Source organism: Elgaria multicarinata, chromosome 5, assembly GCF_023053635.1.
Source record: "Elgaria multicarinata webbii isolate HBS135686 ecotype San Diego chromosome 5, rElgMul1.1.pri, whole genome shotgun sequence".
NCBI classification, from domain to species: domain Eukaryota; kingdom Metazoa; phylum Chordata; class Lepidosauria; order Squamata; family Anguidae; genus Elgaria; species Elgaria multicarinata.
The window spans coordinates 114,468,806-114,491,747 of NC_086175.1; the positions used below are offsets into that span (position 1 = coordinate 114,468,806).

At 37.3% G+C, this 22,942-nt stretch overlaps 1 protein-coding gene across 1 annotated transcript in view; it reads right to left on the minus strand.

The window, feature by feature from the left end:
• The window catches only part of ZC3H12C (zinc finger CCCH-type containing 12C), a 53,247-nt gene that overhangs the window by 13,062 nt on the left and 17,243 nt on the right, over positions 1-22,942 (minus strand). The window contains exon 2 of the mRNA XM_063127074.1: positions 7,744-8,507. Within this exon, the coding sequence (XP_062983144.1) occupies positions 7,744-8,435 (692 nt within the window). The 5' untranslated portion in view covers positions 8,436-8,507. The remainder of the gene's footprint in view (positions 1-7,743; positions 8,508-22,942) is intronic.

The window sequence follows — 22,942 nt, forward strand, 5'->3', positions numbered from 1 at the left end:
GCTGGAACTGAGGTCAGCGCCTTTGAAAAAATCACTCATGATGAATCATCTTTTTTCCTTGTTCCCAGAGACTTGCACAATTAATTCAAGTAATTAGGCGTCGGTCATATGCTAATGTAAATAGTAACAATACCTTTACATTGAATTTCAAGGCAGCTTAGCTTTGGAGTATATTTTCATTAATTTATAACCATATAACTCACTCCCTCTCCCACGATTTGAAGCCATGAGGTGTTGTGATGAAGGGCACATCCATGGAATTTGTGTTGTTTTTTAAAAAATCTGGCTGAAATAGTGAACAAAAGGCATTTTTCTATATTGTGAGCTAGGAAAACATCATGTAGATGCAACAGTCTATTACTCTTGCCATCATCACCAGCTTCTTGGAAATGGGAACATGTCACTTGATGTAATTGGATGTACCTTTAAAGACAAGCTTAGCATGGTTCAGTACTCAGATAGCAGCTATAAGACCAGCTAGGTGAAAGCCTGATTCCATTAAAGGCAGTGGGGAGTCTACAATTAACTGCACTGGGATTTAAAGCTAAGGTCTTAATCCTTATATGATCACTACAGGCCTTGCTAAAAAAATATATCTGTGTATTAGTCTGGCCAAATGTCAAATACATAATCACATTCAAAATGCAGAAAAATTGCCCTTCAGGCTGATAAAAATATTATGTTTTGCCTTAGCGGAAAAGAAATAATTTTACAAGTCCACTTTTTGTCAATTTCTCCTACCCAGTTAACTCCCTCATTTCCACATACACACCTAAGCTGCTCTTGAGGGTTGGGAGACCATCCAGAATAGAACGGGATATGCCTTGGAGGGCTGCGGTACAGACGTGTGATTGTTAAAAATCAGGTGCCCTGTTTTCCATTAAAGCACCACCAATATTGGATACAATCTATTATTTAGTTGAAGGTGTTTTAGTTGGTGTAATGAAAGGAGAGCTCTGAATTTTAATATATTATTTATTTACTAGCTCAGTTTGATGGTGGATAAAAAGTTCTCAAGCTTTATGCACCTGTTCAGACAAGGAGTATTAACTAATGTGATACTCCACCCACCAGAACTCGAAATTATCTATAAACAGAAACATTTAATGCATATCAGTGAAGCCATTGAGTTGTGGACCACATCTGAAATGATCACCACACAACATTCAGAGCATATTTCAAATGTTATTTTACATATGATGGTGGCCGATTTTATGTTCTATTCATTCTGGGTTTTGGTTTGTTTATTTATTTTAGTGTTTGCACTGTATATGTTTTATTGTAGAGATTTCTGTTTTAAATTGTTTTAATTCGTTATTGTACATTGCTCAGAGCAGGATAAGCAAAAAGTATATCTCCAGATGTTTTGGACTTCCAACTCTCAGCATTCCTGACCATTGGTCATCTTGGCAGGGGGTTCTGGGAGTTGAAGTCCAAAGCATCTGGAGCTCTATCTTCTGTCCACTGCTAATCTAGAGAACTTAGGTTATGAGACAATTAAGAAATACAATGACCTGCTTCACAGGTGACCTGGGTTGTTGTTTCTTGGGAACCCTGCAACCTGGTCTAACTATAGTTTGTTAACAACAAACAACCCAGAGTTCACAACCAACAATTATGCATAAGTTCTCTTTCTGGATTCTTTGTGATTAACAAACCATAGTTAAACCATATTGCAAGGTTTTCACATAATGACCCTGAAACATTGCTGCCTAGGACCTTGCTGCTGGTACATAGAAATCTTAAATACGTATTCTAGCTTGTTCAGGGATGGTTGTGGCGTTACACCCCACAAGTCAGTTCCCTAATGTATGTCTAAGATTTGTAAGTCTATTGTGTTTAGAATGTTGACCTGAGTAGGTGAAGATTGAATATCTTAGGAGGGGGGAAGAGGGTATATAAGAGAATGACTGAGGTGATAAAAGTGTGTTTTTAAAGTACTTTGGTTTGAGGGGAGAATTAGAAGATCAGGGTAAAGAGAGTTGTCTTTTGAATGTAGTATGCAGATAATCAGTTAGTGTATATTAAACAATCCTGATAATAAAGAAAGTTCAAGAGTGAAGGTGTGAGAGAAAAGAAAGCGTGTATAACAAGAGTCTGAAAAGTTTTATTATGAAACAAAGTTTGTAAACATTGAAATAAATTTGTATTCAGTTTGTTTTACTACCACAAAAATCCCACGTGTCTCCTTGGGATTTATCATCTGCAGTTATACACATATAACACCCGTTCTGACATTAATTCACCATCAGCACATATAATTCACAGCGCATTATTTTATTCCTGAAATTATTCCTGTTTAACCCCTTTCTCCACAAAGTTTGTAGAAAGGTGGTGTTTCTCCCTCACCTCAAGCTCATAAAGTAGTAGCACTTCGCTTGAGCAGAGAGTGTCTGTGCACAAGCCTGCTGTAAAGAGCCTGTGTTGTAGCAATTGTACCTAAAAGTGTGATTCTGACTCCTAAATAACTGAAGCTAATCCTTGGAATTTCAAATACTTTCCCAGGCTTGCTCTTTGGGGTTTCAAAGCGTTCATAAATCATAGTTTTGAAGAATGTACTTTTGTCCCTTCTTTCCCTGCTTCCGTTACTAACATTTTAAAATATATTTATTATTTATATCATGCTGTTGTCTATAATATCAGGAGTTTCTCCAGTATTCTCTTCCAGTACTTTAGAAAATATATATAAACATGTATATAAATATATGGCAAAAGCTTCATTGATATATCTGGGTAATCCAAAATACTATGAACAGAATATTTTACTGTATTTTTAGAAAGCAGCCACCATTAAATTTCAGTGAAAAAACAACCTCTCTAATCATTTAGTTTCATATAGATCACTAGTCCAGAGGACAAGGTAATAAAAACTAAAAATTATAGCATTATGGAGAAAAGTAAAATACAAATGAATACAATGAATCAGTATACCCCAATTACATATAGTGCAGAAGAAGCTTTCTTGCTAGAAATTTCACAAGTACATCCTTACACAGATCCATTACATTACACATGGTTTTTTTTAAAGAACTGCTACACTTATTTTTGCTGTTCTGAACGTGACACACTTTGAGTACTATTTTTTTGGTAGAAAGGTGAGGTCAAACAAATAAATACCTTCTCTAATAGCACAAAAAATATGTTATGTAGTATCCAAAGTTTATGGGAATGGCCACTAGCACAACAGGAAGCTAGTGCTTCCTAGTGCAACTGGAAACTAGCTGTAACTAGCATTTCCGGAACAGAATAAATCAGCAAAGCTCACTTAAGGGAGCTGAGTATCATCATCATCACCTACATTTATATACCACCCCATAGCCAAAGCTGTCTGGGCTGTTTACAAAGATTAAAAGACTGAACATTAAAAATAAATACACAAAACCATAAAACCATCAAAACAGCTAACATTTAAAACAATTTTAAACTCTCAGCCAGGCCAAAAATAGTTCTGGAATCAGTTAAAACTCAACATATGCTGTTAAATGCCTGGGAGAAAAGAAAAGTCTTGACTTGGCGCCAAAAAGATAACAATGTTGGCGCCAGGCGGGCCTTATCAGGTAAATTGTTCTATAATTGGGGGGCCACCAGAGAGAAGGCCCTCTCCCTTGTTGCCATCCTCTGAGCTTCCCTTGGAGTAGGCACTAGGAGGAGGATCTTAGATGTTGAACATAGTGTATGGGTGGGTTCATGTTGGGAGAGGCCATCCGGTATTGTGGTCCCAAGCCCTAATTAGATTTTAGTTGAATTATAAACTGGATATTTATTTTTGTTATCTAATATTGCTATTACTTAGACCTTAGGACTTCAAGATGATACAGATTATCAATTTAAAACATACACATAAAGGCAACCATTTGAAGTGAATCTGCAAACTATGGGCTGTACTAATTATGGTTTAGGATGAATCTGAATTGACACACCATAGCTACACCATAGAAATGGGAGTAATGAATAAATGCAAAATGAACATAGATAAGCAGCTCTAAACTATGGTTTACCTGTATGTTTTGAAACTCAAACTATGGCTTGGGTAGTTAGCTTTAGCATAATGGACCAGAAGAACACAGAAATCACTCACATTCATGCAGTTTAGTCTAATATTCTGAAAACATTCACATGTCATAAAATGGGGCTCTATGGGGTTATTTTATTTTATTTTATTTTATTTTATTATTTTCCCAGTATTTTAACAGTCTATAAATAAATTTTAACTTGGTGTTTTAAATTTGTAATTTTGCATTGCTGCTGTTTTTATCTGGTTGAGCTTTTATATAGTATTTTGTACTATTTATTTATTTATTTATTATTACATTTTTATACCGCCCAATAGCCGAAGCTCTCTGGGCGGTTCACAAAAATTAAAACCACAGTAAAACACCCAACAGGTTAAAACACAATTATGAAATACAATATAAAAAGCGCAACCAGGATAAAACCACACAGCAAAGTTGATATAAGATTAAAATACAGAGTTAAAACAGTAAAATTTAAATTTAAGTTAAAATTAAGTGTTAAAATACTGAGTGAATAAAAAGGTCTTCAGCTGGCGACGAAAGCAGTACAGTGTAGGCGCCAGGCGAACCTCTCTGGGGAGCTCGTCCCACAACCGGGGTGCCACAGCGGAGAAAGCCCTCCTCCTAGTAGCCACCTGCCTCACTTCCTTTGGCAGGGGCTCATGGAGAAGGGCCCCTGTAGATGATCTTAAGGTCCGGGTAGGTACATATGGGAGGAGGCGTTCCTTCAGATAACCTGGCCCCAAACCGTTTAGGGCTTTAAATGTCAATACCAGCACTTTGAATTGGGCCCGGACCTGGACTGGCAGCCAATGAAGTTGTAAAAGGACTGGCGTAATGTGATCTCGCCGGCCAGTCCCTGTTAATAACCTTGCTGCCCTGTTTTGCACCAGTTGAAGTTTCCGGACCGTTTTCAAAGGCAGCCCCACGTATAACGCATTGCAGTAATCCAAACGAGAGGTTATCAGAGCATGGATAACTGTAGCTAGGCTATCTCTGTCCAGATAAGTACAATGTACATTGATGGTGCTATATAAATAAATAATAATAATAATAAGGGCGCAGCTGGTATATCAGCCTGAGCTGATAAAAGGTGCTCTTTGCCACTGAGTTCACCTGTGCCTCAAGTGACAGTTCTGGATCCAAGAGCACCCCCAAACTACGGACCCGATCCTTTAGGGGGAGTGCAACCCCGTCCAGGACAGGGCAAACATCACCTCGCCGGACAGAAGAACCACCCGCTAACAGTACCTCCGTCTTGTCTGGATTGAGTACTATGGTTTTATACTGTTGTTTTATACTTTGAATGTTTTTAATTTTTGTGAACCGCCCAGAGAGCTCCGGCTATTGGGCGGTATAGAAATGTAATAAATAAATAAATAAATTTTGTGAGGTATAAATCAGTATTTTCTATAACTATATACCATCCAATCATCGTCTTGCCTAGCATGTTACATTTTGTTTTGAATATCCCAATAGTGGTATGAAAACATCTCTGTTGAGCCAATATTTTTGCTCAATGTGTCTCAGCATGCACACCCAACTTCTGCACTCACTGCTGATATTTTATTGCCCTTGTGGTATTTTTAGCAGTACGGAATATCAAGCATTATCTTGGATAATCTTCTTGTAAAAATAAGAAATACACTTAACAATGTTCATTCTATTTAATATTGGATCCCATTCATAACCTGCATAAAACCCCCAATTTTTCATTATTATATGTTGTTGTTTTTTATCAGTTTTGTAAGGGGCATCTTCACATTTTAAGGACACAATATTTTTTTATTATTATTATTATTATTATTATTATTATTATTATTATTATTATTATTTATTACATTTATATTCTGGCCCATAGCCGAAGCACTCTGGGCGGTTTACAAAGGTTAGGGGACTGCATTTTATACTGTATTTTGTATTTGTGTTTTAACCTGTTGGTTGTTTTATTATGGTTTTAATTTTTGTTAACCGCCCAGAGAGCTTCGGCTATTGGGCGGTATAAAAATGTAATAAAATAAATAAATAAATAAATAAATCTTCATTGAACTATTGTTATTCTCCACTGCTGTTTTTATTCTGTTTTAGGTTAACATCATAATCTTCAAAAATCACCATCAACATTCTTATTTATATAGCAACATCTATGTACATCCTTACTCCAAGGGGCTCATACTTCATGGTTTTAACATTTACTGCAAACCTCCCAGAGACCCTTTTGTTACTGGGTGATATATATATATATATATATATATATATATATATATATATATTAGTAAGTAGGTAACAAAATAGCTCATTTTAGACCTTTTGTATAAATCTTTCTCTAAGTATCAAAAACTAAAGTCATCAATATTCCTTTACTTACATGTTCAGTTTATGGGATCTCATAGGTGATAGTGAATTTTTTTAAAGCTTCCCAGTAACCTTGGAAGATACCAATTCAAGGGATCACTCATTTAAGAATATTCAGTAATAGGTCTCCCCTTAGGAACCATACTCACAATATCCAGGCACCATGAAAGCTGCAGGAGCATCAGCCCTTCTGGAGCCTCAAGTTAGTATGAGAAACGGCCACTTGGGAGGAGCCCAAGTTATGGATCCTTCCCATGCTAGAATTAACCAAGATTTTCTAGAGATGACATTGACATACATGGGCAGGAGCATGGGTTCCTTCTGCATGGCCTGGGACTTTTCCTGGCAGTGCACATCAAAGCTCTGCTGCGTCTCCCACACCACCAAACTAACATGAACGCTAGTCGTAAAACTAGAGGTCATTGAAGAAGTTCAGTAAATTCTAATTAATATGAATTTCCCCTAAATTGTTTTCACAGGGCTAAGTTTGGAAAGAATGTATGTTCCTGAAGATCCTGTAATGAAGCCTTGCAAATATATTATATTGATATTTTAACAGTTTTTCTCAAAACAGTAATGCACATTAAAAGCAATGGCAATAGTTAACTACATAGCATTTGAAACTGAGGAGATCCCTTCGTGAGTTCTGAGCACACTTTATATTGAACTGGACCACAAATTCTCTGGTTAGGCATACATGACTTTCTAAAACAGAGGAATTCAAAATCCTAATCTGGGATAGATTGCTAACTCTCTATAGTAAGATATACTTGTCAACATGATTTTCCAGGCTGTATACTGTTCTGCATTTAGGCATTCTATGTCTCCTTGTTGTTAAAAAAACACACCTTGGAGTTCAGAAGGCAGGCTTTTATAAATGAGTACAAGATTGAGTTTTATTGTTACTATTGTATATAGGCTAGTCTCCCATGATAGTTGCAATAAGCATTTTATTTCCTCCACTGCCCCTGCCCACCAAGCTATTCTTCTGAAGACTACCCGCATAGCCTTAATGTTCGTAAATACTTTTAATAGTCCACTTCGCATCAGATGTTTTGATACTGCTATGCTAGTGAAGTTGACTAAGGATTTAAGAATCTCTCAAACTTACCTATTTATAATAGTTTTATTCTTTGAATATTTAGCTCTTTTAAGAACTTCTATTGTATTATAACTTCCTGAAGTATTGAAGTATATTGCCATTTGCTTATTATTCTACTTGTTTTATTTTATTTTGGGGTTAACTCCATTTTGCGAGCATCACACTACAATTATATGCATGAATAACAGAAGAGTGATCATAGATAAAACTTATGATCTAACTGGTTACAATTTAAATCTAATATACAAGGAATATTATTCTACTGGAACATACCTCATTGCCACATTGCTGCCATCAATAACTATGGGTCTCAGGTTATCATCATCCACTGGCACATCCTCCTGAAGGGGAGAGTCAGATCTCTGAGACTCAACAGAAGATGCTTCACGCATTAAGCTGGCATTAATGTTACTTACACTCTGATCTGTCTCAGTTTTATTTCCAAGTTTGACCAGTTCTCCCAGTATATCATTGATTAAAGCATCAGTACCAAGCTTAGTCAGGACAAGTTGAACCTGTTCTTCAGAGTAACCTAACTTAAGTGCAAACTCCAGTTTGGTTTGATATTCTTTCACCACGTCAGGAGGTTTTTTAATTTCTTTAGTCACTATCTGAGCTTCCTCTAGCTTAAGGTCTTGCAAAATTTCATTGCGCTTTAATATATGTGGTTCTAAGCAAGGAGACCTGCAGAGTTGTCTATGAGTCTTAGGTAAGAAGCTTGATTCTGTTCCAATTGTGGTTGGTCGTTCTGATTCATTATCAGAATTTGTGCTCTCCTCCGAATCACAACTGGAACTTCCAGTTTCTTCAGAAGTCTCCTTGTTAGCATCTTCCTTCCTAGAGTTAATTTTATCCATTGTTGGTTTCTCTACCATTGACCACGGTGCAATTGCACTTATTTGAGTCTCTGCGGTGTCCTCATAGAGGTGGCCTAGGTCATGCCCCAAGTGATCTTTCAAGCCCATGAAGCTGCTGCATGTACTTGACTCCACTTTGTTGATATTCCTGTATTCCTGAATATAAAGTATCCTGTATTCCTAAAGAAGAAATAATAAGGTTAGAACTAGTTAGAGATGCTAAATTTAGAACTTTTCTTGCAACTTTCTTCAGATTTAGTTTATTTCCCTTCATAATGTTAAATGCAAAACACTATCAAATCAGCTCACAGTGAAATCTACCTAGAACTCAGTTGTGTGAAAGGTCCAATGTATATTTGCATTACTGGTAAAAGTACGTATTTGTCAAACTTCTGAAATTTTGCCAAATTAATGCTGGCCTCTGACCCCTGAATAGGCTTTCAACCAGGTGTCAAGTCACCAATCCAATAAAGCCTTTTATTATTTCAACAATGAGGCAGCTTACCAAATAGTATTTACTACTTTAAATCACCGGGACTTACAATACAAACTCACTGAGAATATATCATAAGAGAAAGAACTAAAATTTATTAAAAGCATACACTGCTATAAGGCACCAGAAATTTATGAATATTATTTAGAATTAAATATGAATTTTCAATTTTCTTCTGAATCAATATCAAGTCCTGACACATATTTAATGGCCATCATAAAACTGTAAATACATGACACTTAGTTGGCATGTTTACAACAGTTCTTCAAATAGTATATAATGTCTACCACATTCTTTAAGCATTCTGATAAAACTAACTTCAGCCAACTTACACTGTCTAACCAAGTCTCTCTTTGTTACAGTATCATATTGTCCATCAATGGCCTTCTTTTACTTTCCACAGAATCTTTGCACTCCCTCCTCCTCCCACAAGCTCCTGCTACATCAATCTGCAGAATCTAGACCATGGTGTTATAAAAGCAGAGAATAGGAGAGAACAAGGGGCACAGTACCAAGGATGAATGGTGTTCACATGGTTCCAGATTTCACAAGCCACAGAGCAAGGAAACAAGCCACATGTTACACAAAAAGATATTTAAGATGATTTATAGTTCACCATTCTGGCTTTGTTCTTGAAATTCTGACATAATTGCCACTGCCAGAAAAATAATATTGTATCCCATTCTTAAATGTTGACTTTGACATCTCAAGTGGCATAAACGTTACCAAGCACTGTCAGCAAGTAGGGCATATTTGCAAATAAAATTAACTCAGTGGCTGTAAATGCTGCAACCCTCCAACTGCTGTTGTGCAATTATTAATTTAATTTCAGGTGATAGATCACATAAAGCTTCAGCTGTGTACACACAAAAAGAGGGAACAGGATTGGGTCCACCCAGACACTGGAAAACCATCTCACCACCAGACCCACCTGATAATCCAAATAGAATGTCCATTGTGGGGACGAAGACTATGCACACTAGATGCTTTTAAAAAGCCACTACCCACCCCAACTGCAAAGCCATTTAGGCTCAATCCTATGCATGTTTGGACAGGAAAAAAGCCCTATAACTTCCAGCCATGTACCCTTACATGGCTCAACATCTATATAAACAAAAAAACACATTAAAGCCATTTGTTCCCAATTCAGAAATGGCAATCAGCAAATAAAAAACAGCTCTGTCTTCTGGATGGGATCTCATATGTATAAAAGGGTGCTTTGTGTGTGCAATAGATGGGTGCAGTAGATGGTTGGTGATAAAACAGATTACTGGGGGTGAGTCAGGAGAGAAAGAGGCTTATTCCAGGCACCTTCTTTCCTCAACAGAAGATCCGCACATACAAGTGACAATGAATTAGGGCCAATAAATACAAAATACAGCCCCCCCCCCCAAAAAAAAACATTTAAGAAATTGTAAAAAAAATGGGTTTTAAATTATTCACATAAAGCTTTTAGATGCATAGTTCATCCTGTTCTAAAGACTGAGGGTGGGTAGAAGCAATTTTAAATTCACTGTACACTTCTGTCACAAAATGATTCAATATCTATGGGTTGGAGTCAGACCTAGTCAGGCTTGGAGCAGACCCATTAAAATCAATGGTACTTAAATTAGTCACAATTAATTCAGGTCCCATTGATTTAAATGGGTCTACTCTAAGAATGGGCAGGTCTGGATTCAACCCTCTGTGTAGGGGGGGAGTCCAAACAAATAATTAAAAAAATTAAAAGTACATGTGGAATTCATTTGAGTGGCTTGTTACTGGATATACAATTTTAAATTGTTTCACTTGTTCGCCATCATAGTACAACTAATAAATGTAATAAATAAATATGTTAAAATGAATAAGATGCCTAATTCATCCCAACTTAGTAACTCTTATCGCTAATATTGCTTTGTCTCCTCTCCTCTCATAGATTTCTATACCTGCCCTTTTGTGCAGTTTTTAAAGAATTGGTTGCAAAGTTATATTTTGTTAGGCAATACCGAACTTTCCCATTCTGTACCCTATAGTCTGAAGTATGGAACGACAAAAGCAATTTGCCTGTCTAATCTATTTTCTGTCTCTTACAAAAAAATTATCTTGGCCTTTTTCATGGAAATCCCAATTTCATTTAAAGGATATACAACTTTAATAATGCCTGTTAAGATGATATCAATTTTTGTTAACAACAATAAAACCCAACAGACTTGACATTATAAAAATAACAATCTTCAAGTTCATTCAAACAATGCTACAGTCCAAATACATGGTGAATTCAGGAAGTAAAGCTGAACAACTTGGTGATTTACTAACTACTGCAATTCACTTGTAGCCCGTTGCCACTACCAAATCACAACAGTATCCTAATAAAAGAATACAGTTCAAAACCCACACTTTGTCGGCCTTCATAAAATTACCACCAAAAAGTATCTTAAACAAGAAAAAAACCTATGGAAAGCTATGTTGCTAAGCAACCAGCCTTTCGTTGCTAGGATGCGCTCCTTTAACAAGCTATCATGAATGCTAGCAGAGTGCAAGAATAATTTGGTACGAACAAAGCCTATGAAAAAAGACGGGGACTTAAGTGTGTCTGGTATACCCTTGGAGAACAATGAAGCTGCCAAACCAATCTGGAAGCTCCGACATCATTGTTCCACAAACCCTGCAATCTGCTCTGATTTGAGGAAGTATATTTAATGGGCAACACTTTTAACTAGACTGAAAAGTTTAGGTTGGCTCAAGTAATGTATTAGGAATACACTGAGATAATGGGCCATTCACCAATCCATGCACTTCAAAATGCTGCCCTGGCAATGAAAATAACACTACCTGGAAGCTACTATCATTGATTTCAGTTGATTTACTTCCATGTAACACATTTCTGATTGGGGCATAAGTGTGGTATATAGAGCAGAAGTAAGAAAGATCTAGACTAGAAAAGGAAGCGAAATAACTTTTTGCTAAAGAGGTTTCATGTGCAGCAACCTTATAAGAGAAAGTGTGAATCAACATTGACTATTCAATAAAAAAAATGGCATGCACAAATTAGCCAATGTATACAATTTGCAGAGCTCCAACCAGATGTTATACAAGGATCTTTATAATTAGAGTTGCACATATGTATATTTAATACAGCTAAAACACATACTAGCACTACAACTGACAACAGACCCATCTTGCACACAAAGCTTACACTCAGATCAGGGGCACACTTACTTGGAAATAAATCCCACTAATTATAATGGAATTTATTTAAAATTACACTTAGGATCAGACACTGATATATTATGAACATTATCTAGAAGAAATGATCTATATTTAAAGTTATCAAAATGAGAAAAGCATAGCACTTTAATAAAGTTGTTAAGACTTTTACTGCAGCACAGTCCTATGCACATTTGCTCAGCTCCCCTGAGTTCAATGGGATTTACTAGGAAGTAAGTGTGTTTAGGATTACAGTCTTAAAATAATCTATTGGAGTGCACTAAAACATGACTCCAATATAACATTCTCACCAGCATATCTGTATTTCAACACCTATATATTTTATCTTTTCATGAACTGTGGCAGAGTGATTTATACAAAAGTTTTCAGCTACAGGTCCGTAAGTTGTCAGGTTTGGGAAATAACATCTGATGCACACTAAATAGTACAAATATAGTACATCCCATAAACCTCTAAGGGTACAACCCTGGCAAATGCTGGGAATTGTAGGACTTTCCCCCCCATCTACACACATAGGATTGTGTCTTAAACAACAAATAAATGTAGTGGGATCAGCTGCCCATATATTAAACGGAGAATATTAGGTACTACTCCTTAAGCATGTATTGAGAGGCCTTACTGAAAACCTGACATGAATTTACAGTGATGCACAATAAAAGGTTGATTTAATATTTAAGTTGAGTTGCCCAGTTATCATCTTTGACTGTTGAGCCAGGAAAGTATTTTTATAATGTACTCGTTAGCATTTAATAATACCAAATAAGTCTATGGAACTGTGTGTCAGAACTGCCTGGCCTATCTCATCTAGTGCTTTCTAGACTTACTAGTAATCCATCCCAGTACATCATAAACATTAAGAATATCATTAGTATATTTTAAATGAGATGCTTTGCTGGGGGACTAAGAGATCACACAAGCTTTAAATAAGTTTAATTAAAACTGGAATATGTGGCAAGTGTTATAAATGGCTAAAACATTGTAATAATGCAAATCAAAATAATGAATATGTAATAAATATCTGTTGCAGGACTTTTTTGAGTATTTAATTACCATTGTATTTCAGAGTGTGATGCAGACAACAGCCCTCAGTCTAACAAAGGAAAGATGTGCCGTTGAACAGATTGGTTAATGCTCTGGGGCAACAGATGTCTACTGGAACTGCAGGAGACCAGCAACTGGTGGCCTGCCCATCTTCTGAAAACTTTCAATAGACTTATGCATATGTTCACACAATAGGGCATGTGGTAGAAATGCAAACCTCTTTTTAACCCTTTTATGTGGCCCCTTTTCCTCCCAACTGATACAGGAAGATCTCTCCCCCACCTCTTTAGAGGAACTCTGGCACTGGCTCAAAGAATAAAGTGTTAAATATCTCTCAGACTAATGTCTGAATTCAAAATATAAATAGTAAATCAGAAGGACTCAACACGTACACAAGTGCATACACACAGACATACATATATCCTACATATGCACACACAGAGGTGCATACACACAAATATACAGGTTTGAGATCACCAAGTCCACTGAGGTCAATGGCAAAAAAACCCTTTGATTTTAAAGAAGCTGGACTGAAACCTGACTACAATGCACATTATGAAGTCATGTGAAGTTTAATTCATCCCCTAAATAAATATAACTGAAGTTCTTCCCAGCCTTACAGCTGCTTGTTTTACCAAACAAAAGTACAATTTCCCAAGGTCTGTTAATTGCTGGATGTCAGATTGTCAAATATATATCCAGTTCCAATGAAAAATTCTCATTGACCATTAGCCATTTCCAAGCTTCTGGCAATGTACCACTCTTGCTTCTCTTCTATTTCTTCACTGAACATATCAAATTTAAATAACACATTTAAAAGTGTTTTGGTGAGGGAGAGAGATTGCAGTTTTTACAGTTTTTTTTCTTTAAAAGAAACACTCTTGGCATATATTATGCTCCTTTTATTTGGGATGCAGAACAACAAACTGGCAGGTCAGAAAAGTAAAAATGGATAATCCCTGGTAAAGACAAGTCCAAATACTTACGTTAACTAGAAAGTACACAGATATTGGTTTTTTGCAGCAGTTCCAGAAGCAACTCCTTAATACGATTTCAGCTGCAAACTTCCAGGCAGGCAAGCAGAACAATGAATGGTTGACCAGATGGAATAGCAATGTCTTTGCTAACCTATTACTGAGCAGAACAACAACCAATCACAGGCCAGAAAAGGCTCACAATTAGTTGGCCAGGCAGATGCAAGGCAACCTCCCCACCCTGCGTCAGGTTTGTAGGTTTCTAAGAGAAGCAAGTTGATGTCATTCTCAGGGTCTGCCCCGGGCAGCATGTGTATTAACGAGGGGTGTGCAGCAACAATAGGCCATACAAAAGAGACTAGCAGGCAGCTGCTGTATGAGAGCCAGAGTCATTAGGGAGCAGGCTGCCAACAAGAAACACCTGGCCTGGGCAGACTTCAGCTTTTCCTCATTGTTTCTAATTCATGAAACAAAGAAAGGGAATTATTTTTGAGTAGTAAAAGTTGCAAGGTTCTACTAGAAGAACTCAAAACAAAAAAACACAGCTAACTCTGTCACAAAGAACATTTCACTTCTATTGGGGGAGAAAATGCAACAATAGTGGAATAGTGGCATAATTATATCTGTATTCTTCTCCAGCTTCAAAAAATCAAATCAAATTGAGACAGTGAGAAAAGTGTTCAGAGGAATCCATATTACATGACAAATTACTTACAAAAGTATTATTTTTCTTGAAACATTTGAGTACTTTCTTTAAAACCTACAAACCTTCTGTTCATACACTGCAGTGTGCATTAGGTTATATGCATCTGAGTAGCAACGGAATCAGGAAGTGACAGATGACAACTGGGAGGACAATGCCACTTTTAGAATCCCTTTATTGGGAAATGTGGAAACAAACCAAGAAAAATGAGGGTTGGTGTGGGGAGAGCTGATAATACTTGCTGACTGGGTTTCCTATAATGTAACATGTTTGTAAGAGAAACACTTATTCTATAGATAAGTGAAATCTCACTGTTTGCACTCTGTCTTGGTACAGTCAGTACCAATCTAAGTACAGCAATTAATTCTGAGAAGACTTCCATTGGAAGGACAGTATCCAATACTGCTATGAAAACTCCACTGACCTACCCTGTTCCAGGAACAAGCATTTCAGTTTATTTCCACTTGCTTCAGGAACCACTAGCTTACCATTGCATTAGTGGTGGAGTCCACTAGCGCAGGGGGCAACATTGGATATTGCTCAACAGAACCCTGCAGTTTTAAGGAGACGGCCTCTTGGATTAGTTTAGAGACACTTTATAATGTACATTATATAATGTCCCCCACTGTTCTATGCACAGATACATTCTGAAAAACAACACTGCACAGAAATAACTATTTACCTTTTCCTGCAGGAAAATATACAGGAAAATACTGAATAAGATTTAAAAAGAACAGGAGAAATGAATGGTTTATTGTAAGATCTAGTTCATTAAAATTTGTTATGTGTCTTGTTTTTGTGGAAAATAAATAAAAGTATTAATTTTTTAAAAAAGAATTTGTTAAAAGTTGAATCACAAAACATTTCAAAATGAATTCAAAAAGAATTCATACAATATAACCCAATGGACTGTAATATATATTTAATTTTTCCAGATGCCCATATTTCCAGATCTTAAGCTAACTACAGAATCTAACTGTATGCACTGCTGCACCTAATCCTTTTGGTAATGGTGCCGGCAGCAGGCAATTTCACAAAGATGGAAGTAAACCAACTACACACACATATACACACACACACTTACTTAAAATGATTAATGAAAAACCCACCCATATTCTGAGGCTGTCATGGCTATTTTGAGGTTTTCAATCAGAAACAGGAGGAGCCCCTCCCTAATTTCTGCTATTGTGAACACAAAGAATAAGAGAAAACTACCTCAAACCACAGCAGGAAGCCTGATCTCCAGCACTGGATTAAGCTTCTTTGCAAACAGCAAATAAAGGCGGTGATCTGAAAAAGCTAATCAGTCCCTGCTGTGGTATTTAGACTACCTCGGTTACTGGTATTGGATAATGTTAAGCGTATTAAAAACATCTGTAGGTGAGATGAGGGATCCCAGTCTGATTTATCCAGTTGCAAGTACCACCTTTTAGTCCTAACAGAATAATTTTGGGGGTGATTATTTCTAAGTACTTTTAATATCATTGTAGCCACTGCTTATTTTGGCAAAGATAAGATAGCTAAATGACAAACATAATGTCAACTGCAAAGATCTCTGGCAGTATAATATAAGCAGTATACTTAGGGGCTCCATGAAATGTGCGTTCACAAATACATCTTAGTTTAGAAGCCTAGCTAACATTATTGTGTATGTTAAATATAAAGTTAATTGATTATGTACAGACATCATTCCTTGCTGCTGAGATACAAGTAGCACAATGTCTGTGCCATAAGTATGTTCATCCACTTCACTGTGTACATCTTGCAACTTCATATTGTATTTCATTCTTTTATCTTATATGGTTTCATATTGCATTTTATTCTTTTAGATTTGTAATCTGCCCAGAAAAAGTCTAGTATTGGGCAGAGTAGAAAAATAAATAAATAAATAAAATGTGTTAATGCCACAATAAATATGTTTCTTGTTAAGATGTCATAAGACTCTTTCTTGTAAATAGAACTTTGCGGAGCTTATTTGCCCTTTACAAACAAAATGAGTTACATTTAAGTCACTGGAAATAGATGTCATGCAACTCTGATAATAATCAAGGGCTTTTATCCTAAAAGCACTTACGCTACAGGATTCCAATTGCTTGGCTTGAAAGCAATCTCTCCCAAATTACTCTAGTGGGGAAAGTTTTCTGAAAAAGCTCAGAAACGCCAAGCTTCAGGGGAACTCATCCCCAAACTCCTGCCAAGCAAATTTACTTTGTGAAATGAAGGTGGGACAGGACAGGGGGATAACAGTAGAAAGGGCTACTTGGTGATAACAGCCTTTATCATTATCATACCTCATCATTAAGGTATGGACACATACCGGGTTATGTGGCAAATGTAATTTCCATAGGGACATAGGAAACTGCTTTATCATAGCCTAGAGTATTACTCCACTTATACCCCTCTGGCAGCAGGGCTCATGTAGAATGCTCCTGCATCACCTACTATCTGATTCCCTTTTAACTGAAGATGCTAGGGATTGTACCTGGTGGCTTATCCATGCAAAATGTGCTCTCCCAATAAGCCTATGTACACCAGCTGCTGGGGAACATGTGTGGGAGGGTACTGTTGCAATCGTGACCTGCTTGTGGGTTCCTGATCAACAGCTGACTGCCCACTGTGTGAACAGAATGCTGGACTAGATGGACTCTTGGTCTGTTCCAGCATGGCTCTTCTTATGATCCCTTGCCATTTCACTGAACATTGCAAGACACTGGAAACTATCATTCTCATGCAACACAGCACAATAGAGACACCTGAGCATGCTCTGAAGGGTCCAGGCCTTAATGACGAGACCTATATGGGTGTGTCAGCAACCATCCCTCCAATCAATTGTTCCTATTCCCTTTTGTTTTTCTCAGATAGCTGGCTGGTGCGAGCCCAACTCATAATGGGCCCAGGAATTCCAAACTGAGGAAGTTAGTTTCTGAACTTACCCCAGTTCCAAACTTCATAAGCACTAGTTTAGTCTAAGAAGGAAACAATTTGCAGTTGCAACTGCATGTCTTTGATAGCACAGATCTATGAAGAATCAAATTCAGGTTGTGTTAGCAAGTGGCAAACATAGCAATCTCCAAACTATAGGGTGAAGATTGCAGATGTGTCCACAGGCTCATGCAGCCTTCCTTTCCACTTCCTTATTTCTCATACACAAATAGCGATAACCAAGAATTGCCTCCAAACAATGGTTTTAAGCCCACCAAATCATGCTTTGCAGGCAATTCTTGGTTATCGCTCACCAGATGCTTAATTAAGATATCAAGCAAATGAGAGTTATCAAAAGTCATGGAAGCAAGGTGGAATTTGCATGTAAAAGGTGAGGAAGAAGAAGAATGTATCACATTCCTGATCCCCAAATCATGGTTTTGAGGTTGGGTATTTGAACATCTGAACTGAGCAGTATACCTATGGGTGATTTAAAGTCAACACATGTGTGCATATCATAAAGATACAAACCCATAATACTACTACATTATATAGATGTCTCTTGATAACTTTCTTTGAATCATTTCCAAATTCTTCCTAGAAAGATCACTGTCTAAGATTAGAAATTGTTCAAAATTATTTTAACTGTCAGAGTAATCTTACTGTCAGAAAAACATTCATTTTAGGTTTTTAGCTAGTACACTAGATTTCCTACTAGAAACAATAGCAGTAAAGAAACTTAAGCAGGAAATAATGTGGATCCCCCATCACATTGGTGACAGGGTATAATGACATTACGAGAAACTATATTGAGCAGATGAACAAAGAAAGTTCTAGCTCTGCACCAAAGCTTTCAGATCCAACAAACTAAGCAGTCTGGCCATTATCATTTGCTATATTGAAAACACAATGCTGAAATTTAAGAGGTTATTACAGGTCATTGAAAAAGAGCCTGCAGAGTTTATCTCTACATTTCTAGGTTTTCCGCCTTGAGGGGTCACAAATTCTCCTCACTTTCAGCAAAACATCAAAAAGAATACGCATCAGAGTTTACTATTGATTAACTCTGGGTATAACTGCTTTAGTAAGGCTAAGGTGGTTTTTATATAACACATGAGAGTTATTCAGTGGGGGGGGTATTTTGCTTTCAAATATTTTGAATTTCTGGCACACAGGAAAAGAAGTTATTGGTAGGTTGTTGGGGTTTTTTTTTTTTCATTTGCCATGATAGTCAATGGGAGGCACGAAGCCTCAGATTTCCAAATATCAGCTTGGGCTCAGTATATAAGTTGAGGTGGACAGCCTCCGAATTGACCTGAAATTGATTTTTCGAAGCACGGAATCAAGCTCCGAGTTGAATCTCTAATAACTGTGTTTTTTGCAAACCCATTTCAAACTATTGTTTCAATACCTATAGCAGGTGTAAGCAGTGCTTTACTGCCTCCCTTCTGCAAAAGCCAAGAACGAAGGCAGAGGTATAGCCCCTTCCTTCTCCTGAACTGCAAAGAACTCAGAAGAAAGAAGAGTGGCCTCCCACTGGGAGGGAATGGGTTAGCGGGGCCACAAATAATCGATAACTATTAATGTAAGGCCCAAAAATGTGAAACCCTGCCCCTAAGCTACACCAGCAGATCTGCAGCATCAAAATAACATGTCTACAATGTCAGCTTGTGACACTGTGCTGGTGCAGCAGCTGGTACATCCCCGCTTTAGTACTTCTTTGTTGCTGTAGCAATTTTAGGATTGAGTCGATCAGGCTCACCAAATTCAAGACAGCTAATCTGATTTATATACAAAAAGGCCAGTGTTAAATTGTTTCTAGGTAATGTTCTTACGCTTAACAGTGTCCTATTGCTGTATATAATTTCTTCCCCACCCCCTATTTGTACTGTACAAAAACCCTGCAAATCCCATGCATCTGATAAAGTGGACTATAGTCTACAGATGTTCATGCCAGAATACATCTTTAAGGTGCCACAAGGCACTTTTCTCTCTTTTTTCCTTTTTTTGGGTTTGTTGTTGTTATTATTATTTATTATTATTATTATTTTATTTATTACATTTCTATACCGCCCAATAGCCGGAGCTATTGTTGTTGTTGTTGTTGCTACAATTTGGCTGCTCTCAAGAATTTGGTCAGAGTATTGATCAGTCACTAGTCAGACTTTCAATAAAAGCACGTTTTCATGCACAACAGCCTGTTACTTATACAAATAAACTTTGTTCTAGAATAAATAATTAGGCAACTATGTTCTTTTAAAAAATGGGATCTTAAAGCTATATGGAGGAACAAGCCAAATTGAATGACAATCTAAAAATATGGAGAAAGACATAAACCTAGAAGAGAAGCAGCTATATGAGACCTAGTAGATTTCATTTATTTCACAGTAAAGTAATCCAGTAAGTGGCACTGCAAACCCTGCACAACTGACACTCAAATCTAATCCAATATTATGCTTCTTACAATAGCTAAAATAGATTGCCTCAGGAGAAAGCTTAATATTATCCCCTCCCTTCCCTGGCCCCACTGCCTTTTAGTATTGTGTGGGGAGTTGGATTTTCTATGACCTCAGCTTTCATCAACAGGCCCTGAGGCAACACTACTGTTCACCTCTGTGATCATCCTCTAGTTTGAGGAAGTGAAAAACACACATCTAACTAAGCTTGCAAAAATCCAAGAGTTGCTCAGCCACCAAAGGTATCTTAAAGTTTTACTGGACTAAACCAAGTTAGTAATGAAAATCTTGAAAAAAGTAGTTTTATTTTAAATGTTCTTAGCCCCTTTTGGTCACAGACAGCACATCAACATATAACTGAAATAATGCCTGAAACAAGGGGCATGTCTACATCAGCCCTATATCCCGGGATCATTCCTGTGCATCCAAATACCACACAGGGGATCCCAGGAGCAGGCAGGGACAATCCCTCCATTTTCCTGGGATAACCCTTAGGTGTAGAAAGGGCCAAGATCTTTTAACCAGAGTTAGCACATCCCCATCCACTTCCCCTGGGCTCAGCCTCTGTCAAGAAAAAATGGTGGCAACCCACTCTTAAGCATGGCCACTTTATTGTCCTTCGGCTACAATAACACACTTAACTCTAACTTCTGCTTGGCAGGATGTGGATGGGCCTGGAATCTACAAGTTGATCCCCACATGGGTGGAAGCTGCCAGAGAGAAGCAGCCTCTTGGAACTGGGAGCCCTGCAAGCCAGGCACTGTTTATCTTCTGTTTCCCACACCACAAAGCAGCTAAAACCTGATTTTATTTTTATTCTTTTATTCGAACTTACTTTTATTGTTGCGGTTTTAATATTTTGTTCTGTGATAGTTTTAATTATGTATTTACTTTAAATGCTGTTTTTAGTTGTTAACCGCCTTGAGTGCCATTTTCTGGTAGAATAGCAGTGTATACATTAAATAAGCCAGTGTGGTGTAGTGGTTAGAGTGCTGGACTGGGAATGGGGAGACCTGGGTTCAAATCCCCATTCGGCCATAAAGGTCAGTGGGTGACTTTGGGCCAGTCACTGAGCCTTAGCCTAATCTACATCACAAGGTTCTAAGCCGTGCTGCCGCGTTCTTTTTAGAGAGAAGAGGCTTTCTCCTGGCAACCCTTCCAAACAAACCATACTTGTTCAGTCTTTTTCTAATTGTACTGTCATGAACTTTAACATTTAACATGATCACTGAGGCCTGTAGAGTCTGAGATGTAACTCTTGGGTTTTTTGCAATTTCTCTGAGCATTGCATGGTCTGACCTTGGGGTGATTTTGCTGGGACGTCCTCTCCTGGGAAGATTGGCAACAGTCTTGAATGTTTTCCACTTTTGAATCATCTTTCTCACTATAGAATGATGGACTTTAAATTGTTTGGAAATGGCCTTATAACCCTTCCCAGATTGATGGGCAGCAGCAATTGCTTCTCTAAGATCATTGCTGATGTCTTTCCTCCTTGGCATTGTGTTAACACACACCTGGAAGCTCCAGACCAACAAACTGAAAAAACTTTGGCTTTTATAGAGGTGGTCATACTTGCTGATGGTCAATTAATCACAGGCATTTGATTAGCAGCACCTGTCTGCTACTTAGCATCTTAATTCCTATGGAAGCAGTAAGAGTGTACTTACTTTTTCACACATGGCTTCTCCATTTTGGCTTTATTTCTGTTAAATAAATCATGACACGGTGTAATATGTCATGTGTTGTTGTTCATCTGAGGTTGTATTTACCTAATTTTTAGACCTGCTAAGGAACAGATGATTGTTATTATGTCCTGATATGTACAATCACACAATTCCAAGAGGGTGTACTTTCTTTTTCACACGACTGTACAATTATATCATGGCTTATTAAAAACGATTCTCTAGTGAAAAATCTAAACTGATTTCTGAGATTAAGCATGATAAAAATGACACATAGATTTATATTTATTATTATATTTATTATCCTGTGCTTCCTACTGGATTGACCAACTAGCACATCTTCGTAAGTGCTAGGATCCATGAGATTCCATGATGTATGTTATCAGGATTTTATCCACATAGCCAACACAGGTGATCTTGTGCTCCTATTTTATATCCTCTGTAATGTATTCACAGCCTCAAAATATTAGTATTTATGATTTTACCAAACAGCACATTTACTTATCATCTTAATGCTATTTTTCCCAGTAACTACCAGCCCTAATTTGTGGAAAGATCTGGACATGTATAGCCCAAGTCTATACACATTTACTCAGAGTTAAGTCCCACTTTAGGACTTGCTTCCAAATATTTATACATAGGATTGCAGCCTTAGTCTTCAAGTAAGTGTTCTTACTTAGCGTACAAAGATAGTCAAACATAAATCTCCATTTTGGGTTCCAGTTTTGCAATGCATGTGGACTGCATGGCCAAAGGATTTGGATTATGCTCTTAGGTTATAGAAACTGCATTTAGCTCAAACCAGTATATTTTTATCATTATAGAAAACAGTCGTATGCATGACTGTTCAGGAAATAAAAGAAATTTCAAAATGGGGAATAATTTAAGTCAGTGTTTAAGACTACCCAGAAAGCTGAATTTCAAATGATGATCTACCAAATCTAAATTCAACACTATCTGCTGGCCAGCACCTGTTTTGAGCATACATATATAGCACTAAGTGTTTGTACAAATGGAATACATATAGCAACAAACATAGTCTTGTTATTTAACAATAAAATCCTTCCCACTGACTGTACCCTTTCCCATATCCCAACTAAGAATTTTCTCAGTAGTCCACCCACTTAGCATGGAGGA